The sequence below is a fragment of the Borostomias antarcticus genome (assembly GCF_949987555.1).
Source record: "Borostomias antarcticus genome assembly, chromosome: 12".
NCBI classification, from domain to species: Eukaryota; Metazoa; Chordata; class Actinopteri; order Stomiiformes; family Stomiidae; genus Borostomias; species Borostomias antarcticus.
This window is the reverse complement of record NC_140245.1, coordinates 4,031,428-4,040,896: the sequence shown is the minus strand read 5'-3', so window position 1 is coordinate 4,040,896 and position 9,469 is coordinate 4,031,428. Positions and strand designations below refer to the sequence as shown.

At 46.6% G+C, this 9,469-nt stretch overlaps 1 protein-coding gene across 1 annotated transcript; it reads right to left on the bottom strand.

Annotated features, from left to right (window-relative positions):
• Positions 1 to 1,581: 1,581 nt before the first annotated feature.
• On the bottom strand, positions 1,582 to 9,129 carry LOC311316370 (protein FAM227A-like; the record flags this gene model as incomplete). The annotated part of the gene is made up of 11 exons (XM_084447211.1): positions 1,582 to 1,653; positions 1,942 to 2,011; positions 2,342 to 2,492; positions 2,925 to 3,084; positions 3,927 to 4,048; positions 4,184 to 4,313; positions 4,967 to 5,071; positions 5,512 to 5,610; positions 5,812 to 5,955; positions 8,716 to 8,798; positions 9,009 to 9,129. 11 exons carry the CDS (start codon positions 9,127 to 9,129, stop codon positions 1,582 to 1,584), a joined length of 1,257 nt encoding a protein of 418 aa, XP_084303337.1.
• Between the last annotated feature and the right edge of the window lie 340 nt (positions 9,130 to 9,469).

Sequence of the window (9,469 nt, the reverse complement as noted above, 5' to 3'; positions counted from 1 at the left end):
ACCATTGCTGCACTGTGTGCATAATCTAGGAGCTAACAGAAAAAAAAACATTTCACTGATCTATGTACTTGTATGATGGCATGTGACCAATAAACTTGACAATATCAATAGTTCTGTATAATTAACTAACTGCAAATTGTAAGTCAGTGAGAGTAGATTCAATCACTTGTTTTCTTAGGTAGGCGCTCTTCAACATGAATGGCTTAAGCATGGCAACCTCTCCCCTCCCACACACACACACACATAAACACACACAGCTATTGATCTCCGTATGGCACACACATGACACACGTGCGCGCACACACAAACGCATGCTGCGCTCTCCAGCTGCGCTAAGTGCCTTGAGCCTTGAGCCTTGCGCGCAGCTTGCCCTTTTGTTCAAAGTGCTTTTACGAGTGTGCGTGCGCGGCCAGCGCCGCCTTCCCGGCGGGAACATCGGGCAGAGACACTCGTCGATAAAGGCCGCTGAACGAGCTGAGCTGACTCGGGCTGGAGGTCTCTCGCTAAGACTCCACAGGTCGCAAACAGCGCTGCGAACACAAGCCGCTCGGCGTGTTATGGTGCGTTCGTTTATAACTGGGAGGTGGCAAATTGCGACTTGCTACTAGGAATGATTAAATAAAACACCTCATGAACTCGCACTTCCTCGTCGCAAATTCGGATATGTTTCTCAGCCCCCAGTTGCTCGAATGCACTAGATATAACTAGGTAACTGTGATATAATGGTATATAGCTCGAATGCACACAGGTCGGAAGTAGGTATTTTGCCACTTGCGACTTGCCACCTCCGACCACAAACGAACGCACCATTAAAGCCGCACATTGAAGAAAAATCAGGATGACATCAACAGGGGGTGAAGACTGGTCGAGCGCGTCAGAGTGTAGGCGGTCTCCAAATGTGACCTTTCGTATCTTACGCCATTGTGACTAATCAGAAACAACCTGTATTTAATATGGTTGAGATGTACTGTTGGGGTTGGTCGTTCAGGTGTGCTTTGAGGGAAGATTACTCAACTCAGCTGTCCACATACTGTTAACACACCAGGGGTTGAATCACAGCAGATGAAATATCCCCTTCAGTTCAGGGCGTGCTACAGCGAGACACCCAGCCAATAAAGACGTCCACACATCCTCGCATGCATGGCTCACTGCAGGCTCAGTTTGTGTTGGACTGAACATTCATCTCTCTCTATCTAAGAACATATCTATAAGGCTTTGGATTATGAAACATGTATACAACCTGCATCCATGGAATTCCTGTGGCTGTCAGTCTCTCTCTCTGACTCTCTCTTTCTTTCTTTCTCTCTCTCTCTCTCTCTCTCTCCCTCTCTCTCTGTCTTACCATAACAAGTATGTGTATCAGTGTCCCTATGTCAAGATGTCTCTCAGCCTGGATTAAAGCCATGCATACACTGCCACCTAGTGGCCACTTAAGAAAAATGAAACCACTCAAAGCCAATGTAAGTTCTGTCAGTATTTTTAGTAGCTCCTAGGTTGCGAGGCTGGGGAGGGAGGGGTGTGGGGGGGGGGGTCCACGATGGCAGGGTCATTTCTAGGGGTCAGGCAGGGGTCAGGATGGGGTCATTCCACAGCAGAGACGGCAGACTCAAAGGCGCGTGTGACCTCGGAACCAGACCTGGCGTCCTCTTCATTCTGCACGCCAACACAGAGAGCCGTGCGTATCGAGTACACTAAATTTGCACACTACACCAGATAGTGAACTTCAGTGAAGCGTCCTAGTGTGTCCTTTAACATCCACCTCACAGAAACTACTTAACTTTCAGACAGTCTAACATCTAAAAGAGCTTAATCAGTCACCTGCAATGATTAATGTCATCTGTAGCATTAACAAATGTAGCAGAAGAGATTAAATTCATAACAACTGAACATTGTGCCCTTTGATGGTCATGACAAATTGGATGTCAGTCCCGGTAAACTCACACTCTCCGGGACCAAAATCTGGCAAAGTCTGTGAACTGTGGCCCTCTGGGACAGGATCTTCTTCTGCTTCCTGGTTCAAAGGTCAGAGGGGATGAGCATAATCAAAACAGGAAGAAAACAACAGCGCTCTACAGGAGTCGGATAACCAAGCAGACAACTTTTTAGGTAGGAATGGTTCGAAATTTGGTGGTAATATGAGTTGGCGAAGGCTCCAGGATGTATTTTCCAGCTTTATAAATGAGTGAACTGTGTGTGTGTGTGTGTGTGTGTGTGTGTGTGTGTGTGTGTGTGTGTGTGCATGCGTGTGTCTGTGCGTGCTGTAGGTGTGAGTGTGTGTGTGTGTCTGCGTGTGTGTAGGTGTGAGTGTGCAGACGTGTGTGTGTGTCTGTGTGTTGTGTACCTGATGAGTTGGTGGCGTTCATCCAGCTTCCTCTGGTTGAGGGCACTCAGGTCCTGGGCATACCGACCCCACATGCTCCTCAGGTTGCTATGGTGATGGTCCGAGCGCTCCTGCGCCCTGGTCAGAATGTCCCGGTACGTGACCGAGCCCGCTGTGACATCACAGCCGTCAAGGAAGGAACACTGACAAACACACTCTAAACAGTTATGAAACCGCCATCTGGTAGGTTTGACTCAAGTTAAGCCTTGACCTATACTAAAAACACTATATTACTCTAAAATAAATCTACATTAAAAACAATATTAGTCCAAAATGAATCTACATTAAAAACAATATTAGTCCAAAATGAATCTACATTAAAAACAATATTAGTCCAAAATAAATCTACCATAAAAACAATATTAGTCCAAAATGAATCTACACTAAAAACAATATTAGTCCTAAATAAATCTACATTAAAAACAGTATTAGTCCAAGGGCATTCTAGGAGAATGTGATCCAGTCTGGGAATATAAAAATATCTAGACTACAGCGGGCCAACAGTCACAATGATGATGATGATGATGATGATGATGAAGAGGATATGGAGGCAGCTTGTGGATCTCGGTGCGAGCCACCAGGACGTTCTGACCCACCCGGTGGTCGGTGCGGTGCCGGTGCATGTAGAACTGGACCAGGGGGCTGTTCCCGTAGACGCTGAACAGGCCGCGCTTGAACTCCAGGGCAGGGTACGCCACATGGGACTGGAGGGGGGGGGGAGCATCACAAGAGGAAGATGAGAGAGAGAGAGAGAGGGAGAGAGAGAAAGAAAGAAAGAAATCACTGAGTTAGAGCTAGAGAGTACAAAGAAAGAGAGATAGATAGATAGATAGATAGATAGATAGATAGATAGATAGATAGATAGATAGATAGATAGATAGATAGATAGATAGATAGATAGACAGATAGATGTGTGTGTGAAGTCTGACCTCTCTGGTGGGTTTCTGACTGCCTTGGCCAGTCAGACCCTTCAGGTCTGTGATGTTGTCAGAGCCCACTGCTTTCTCTAGTACACACACACACACACACACACACACACAGCAACAACAGAGCAAATCGCTGGAGAAAAAAGCTTGTGCTGTACACGTATATATTCCTGCTGCTGTAGCATCAGTTTTGATCAGTGCTCCGGTGTCGGGTCAGAGGTCAGAGGTCGGTCTCACCTCCCTTCACAGGGCTGCTGCTGGAGATGACCGTCTGTTTGGACGGCTGGCTCCTCAGTCTGCTGCTTTGAACTAAACTCTAAAACAGGATACACAATTTTGTGTGTGTGTGTGAGAGAGAGAGAGAGAGAGAGAGAGAGAGAGAGAGAGAGAGTGTGTGTGTGTGTGTGCGCGTGTGTGTGACTCACTGGGTCGTTCTTGGATAGAGCTGTGTTACTGGCTGATCTGCTGCTGTAAGGCCCATCAACGCAGGCACTGGAGAACATACTGTCCAGGAGAGACAGGCATGACCCTGGACATGCGCACACACACACACACACACACACGCTCTTACAACGGGGAGATCATAAAGAAGAGGGAGAGTTCTCTCTCGTGTGACAAACCAGTGACCCACCCCCGCTGTCCTTATCAGTCCTGTCACTCCCAGACACCAAGTGGCTGGCCTCCTCCATCTCCAGGGCCTCCAGGTCCCACTGCCTATAGACATCAGGAGCTGGACAGACCCCTGACCACCCACACACACACACACACACACACACACACACACACACACACACACATTTTAAATGTTACTCTCAGCTGGTACATAGAATATCAATGTCAAAGTGTGTTCTTTTTTTTTTCCCCACTGCAGTGTCACCTCCTGTCCACTGGTAGGCAGTGAAGCACAGCGGGGTGAGGAAGCTGTCACTGCAGAGGGAGCTGCGGGAGTGAGGGAAACAGCAGCAGAAACAGCAGTACAGCGTCTGGGCCAGGGTGCTGGGGAAGGCCTGCACAGGATAGGAGAGAGAGAGAGAGAGAGAGAGAGAGAGAGAGAGGAGGAGAGAGAGAGTAGGAGAGAGAGAGGGAGAGAGTAGGAGAGCGAGAGGAGAGAGAGTAGGAGAGAGAGAGAGAGGAGGAGAGAGAGAGCGAGGAGGAGAGAGAGAGAGAGTAGGAGAGCGAGAGGAGAGAGAGTAGGAGAGAGAGAGGAGGAGAGAGAGAGGAGAGAGAGAGTAGGAGAGAGAGAGGAGAGAGAGTAGGAGAGAGAGAGGGAGAGAGTAGGAGAGAGAGAGTAGGAGAGAGAGAGGGAGAGAGTAGGAGAGAGAGAGAGGAGAGAGTAGGAGAGAGAGGGAGATGATAATAATGATTGGATAATAAGGATATCTATGTATTCGATTTATGATTGGACATCAATCTGGTTCCGCCTCCCAGATACAAACTAGCATGTTTCTGTGCAATGAATCTGTATGGAAAAGATCAATCAGTTTGACATTTTAAAACATCAAAACAAAGGATTTCTTGGCTGCACAGTGTAAGAAATTCTTAGACCAAAGGGTTAGGAAATGCTAAATGTGTGTATTAATCTTCAGGTGGCATCGGTGTAGTATGGGTGTGTTTGACTGTGAAGTGATGATGAGAAGGAGGATGTGATAGGACATGTTACCTTGAGGAACCTGTTTCCACTGCTAGATGTGAAACCTTGGGTCAGGATCTGGATGTAGTTCTCAGCGATACGAATGAACAACTTGTCCTGTAAACGATCGGCAGGCTGAGGAGAGAAACATGGAAGGAAGGTGAAGAAATACTTTAAGACTAACTATTTTAATTTTCCGTACTGTTAAATTGTTTTAAATTGACATGAATCAAACTATTGGCAGTAGTCTTAACTTTTGGCTACCGACCTACCGACCTTGTAGTATAAATAGTAGTTTCATGGCTCAACTAAGTCTCTAGTTTAAAAAATGAGTGAGCAGTGATATATAGGTGTATCCCCCATTGATGTCAATTTTTGGGGCTCTTTGAACTACTGCAGCATGTAAAAATGGCATGAGAGTTTAAAGCATTAATAATATTGACAACCTGTGTATTCCAAGGTTTGAACAGTGAGTTTAACTTTGAAGTTGGGATTTAACATCCCTGCTGATAAAACACTGACTGACTCACAATCTAGATGAATGGTCTAGACTAGTGTTTGGTGTTCCTTCTTACCTGAAAGTTCTGCATGAAGAGCCACCAGAAGGAGTCGCTGACAAAGTTCTCCATCACAGGGGATGACAGAATGTTCTGGAAGACAGCCCTGTACCTGGGCTGCACACGACAGGAAGGCCCGGCACACAAACATGAACAAAGGTTTGATATCGCTGAGGAAAGCTGACCCGCCAAGAAACTGATATCACGCCAAGAAACAACATTAGAAGATTCCACTGCTCCTGCCCAGAATACAACATATCCCAATAACAGGGGCCTCTGATCCTGCTGTGATGAGCGTGCCAGCCTGCAGTACCACACCTTGTGCGCCAGGTGGCGCTGTGCCCTCACCACGTGGGCGACGATGGTGGAGTAGGCTGTGTTGTGAGGCAGGGGCGTGGGCGAGTCATCTCGTAAGCCTGGGCACTGGTAGAGCTCCACCAGCCTGGGCACGCCCTCCTCGCGCTGGGCAGAGACGAGACGACAACACGGAACGATCGCCTCCAAAAAATACTAGCGCACTTTCAGACGCTGCTGGCCAGGATAGAGACTAAAGCATCCTGTTATGTTCAGACAGCACCTTGGACAGTTTTAGCTACATCAGCTCTGCCTCCTTTTTATCTTCTCCATCCATTTGCTGTATATTTTAACCAGAACGCGCTACACTCGTCTACATTCTGGATGCGAGCCTGGAAAACCCCACAGATATGATTGATAATGGTGAATTAAAATTCAGTGTGACATTTAGCAGAAACTGGCCCCCCTAATCCCCCCCACCATCCACGCTGACCCTTGACCTTTTTAGTCGGTATGTCCCTCCTGCGCCGCGATTGGCTGGAGTCCTGCTGGGTGACCCTGCTGGATTTGGCCCCGCCCTTCTCCTGTCTGTCTGGAGGGAGGGATGATGGGAGGGAGGGATGAAGGGAGGGAGGGAGGGATGATGGAAGGGAGAGAGAGAGGGATGATGGGAGGGAGGGATGATGGAAGGGAGAGACTAAGTTACAGTATAGGTGTTCATGGACTAGACTACAGTATAGCTGTTCATGGACTAGGTTACAGTTTACAGTAGATGTTCATGGACTAGGTTATAGTATAGGTGTTCATGGACTAGGTTATAGTATAGATGTTCATGGACTAGGTTACAGTTTACAGTAGATGTTCATGGACTAGGTTATAGTATAGGTGTTCATGGACTAGGTTATAGTATAGGTGTTCATGGACTAGGTTATAGTATAGATGTTCATGGACTAGGTTATAGTATAGGTGTTCATGGACTAGGTTATAGTATAGGTGTTCATGGACTAGGTTACACTATAGGTGTTCATGTACTAGGTTATAGTATAGGTGTTCATGGACTAGGTTATAGTATAAGTGTTCATGTACTAGGTTATAGTATATATGTTCATGGACTAGGTTATAGTATAAGTGTTCATGTACTAGGTTATAGTATATATGTTCATGGACTAGGTTATAGTATAAGTGTTCATGGACTAGGTTATAGTATAGTATTGATGTTCATATACTAGGTTATAGTATAGATGTTCATATACTAGGTTATAGTATAGATGTTCATATACTAGGTTATAGTATAGGTGTTCATGTACTAGGGTATAGTATATATGTTCATGGACTAGGTTATAGTATAAGTGTTCATGGACTAGGTTATAGTATAGATGTTCATATACTAGGTTATAGTATAGATGTTCATATACTAGGTTATAGTATAGATGTTCATGGACTAGGTCATAGTATAGGTGTTCATGGACTAGGTTATATATGAGGGGAGGAGAGGGTCTAGGTTATATATGAGGAGAGGAGAGGGTCTAGGTTATATATGAGGAGAGGAGAGGGTCTAGGTTATTAGGGGAGGAGAGGGTCTAGGTTATTAGGGGAGGAGAGGGTCTAGGTTATATATGAGGAGAGGAGAGGGTCTAGGTTATTAGGGGAGGAGAGGGTCTAGGTTATATATGAGGAGAGGAGAGGGTCTAGGTTATTAGGGGTGGAGAGGATCTAGGTTATATATGAGGGGAGGAGAGGGTCTAGGTTATATATGAGGAGAGGAGAGGGTCTAGGTTATATATGAGGGGAGGAGAGGGTCTAGGTTATATATGAGGGGAGGAGAGGGTCTAGGTTATATATGAGGAGAGGAGAGGGTCTAGGTTATATATGAGGAGAGGAGAGGGTCTAGGTTATTAGGGGTGGAGAGGGTCTAGGTTATATATGAGGAGAGGAGAGGGTTTAGGTTATATATGAGGGGAGGAGAGGGTCTAGGTTATATATGAGGAGAGGAGAGGGTCTAGGTTATATATGAGGGGAGGAGAGGATCTAGGTTATATATGAGGAGAGGAGAGGGTCTAGGTTATATATGAGGAGAGGAGAGGGTCTAGGTTATTAGGGGAGGAGAGGGTCTAGGTTATATATGAGGAGAGGGTCTAGGTTATATATGAGGGGAGGAGAGGGTCTAGGTTATATATGAGGAGAGGAGAGGGTCTAGGTTATATATGAGGAGAGGAGAGGGTCTAGGTTATTAGGGGAGGAGAGGGTCTAGGTTATATATGAGGGGAGGAGAGGGTCTAGGTTATTAAGGGAGGAGGGGGTCTAGGTTATATATGAGGGGAGGAGAGGGTCTAGGTTATTAAGGGAGGAGGGGGTCTAGGTTATTAGGGGAGGAGAGGGTCTAGGTTCTATATGAGGGGAGGGTCTAGGTTATATATGAGGAGAGGAGAGGGTCTAGGTTATATATGAGGAGAGGAGAGGGTCTAGGATATATATGAGGAGAGGAGAGGGTCTAGGTTATATATGAGGGGAGGAGAGGGTCTAGGTTATATATGAGGGGAGGAGAGGGTCTAGGTTATATATGAGTAGAGGAGAGGGTCTAGGTTATATATGAGTAGAGAGAGTGTCTAGGTTATATATGAGTAGAGGAGAGTGTCTAGGTTATATATGAGGAGAGGAGAGGGTCTAGGTTATTAGGGGAGGAGGGGTTCTAGGTTATATACAGTATGAGGGGAGGAGAGGTTCATAGATGTTGCTCAGAGGAGAGTCGGTACCTCTGTCCTCCATCAGGGTGTCTGGACCTCTGTCCCCTCTGACCCCTGCTGCAGAAAAACACACACACCGCTACAGGGATACAAATCAGCTGGTCAATCATCAAGTGAACTAGCAAGCAAGTGTGTGTGTGTGTGTGTGTGTGTGTGTGTGTGTGTGTGTGGAGGACACACTCACTGAGATTCTGCCTCCAGGCCTAAAGAGGGGGGGTAAGCAGGCCAGTTTGTCACTGAGGCTCCCCATGGAGCCCACCAAGCATGCTGACACCGTTAAGAACACGTACACACACACACATACTCACTCCCACACACACATACTCACACACACATATACTCTCTCACACACACACACACATGTACAAGCACAGACACGCACTCTCTCTCTCTCTCTCTCTCTCTCTCTCACACACACACACACACACACACACACAGAGTACAATATACGTTCTCCATGTTTTTTCTAAAGGATACAGACAGGGATGCTGCAGGACTCTCGGAGTCTCTGTTTCATGCGCTGCGCAGTGACGCGGTTCTCTCTCACGTCCTCCTGGTGCGCCACGATGGGCGAGCACAGCTGGCTGACCTCCGTCATACTTCTACCGGTCCTTCGTCACAGGAGCGTAGTTCACTTCAACACTACCGCACCTGGGTCACAGTACGCTTCGTGTGAATTAGCACTAGTTGATCAAAAGCTAATCAGTGACATTATACTGTAGCGTAGGATAGGTCCATCAATATCCTAAACTCTAACTTAAATGATACATCCACAAATGTAGGCTATTCAGGTGCTGTAGGCTACGTGTTCTAGTTTTTAGTACTAGTTTCGTGTTTGGACAGACTTCATAAAATATTACCTGCGTCCACCTGGGACCGAAAACCAGGTCAGACCTTCTGCCAGACCTTCTCTTTGCTCACATTTCTCTCGAGGTCCG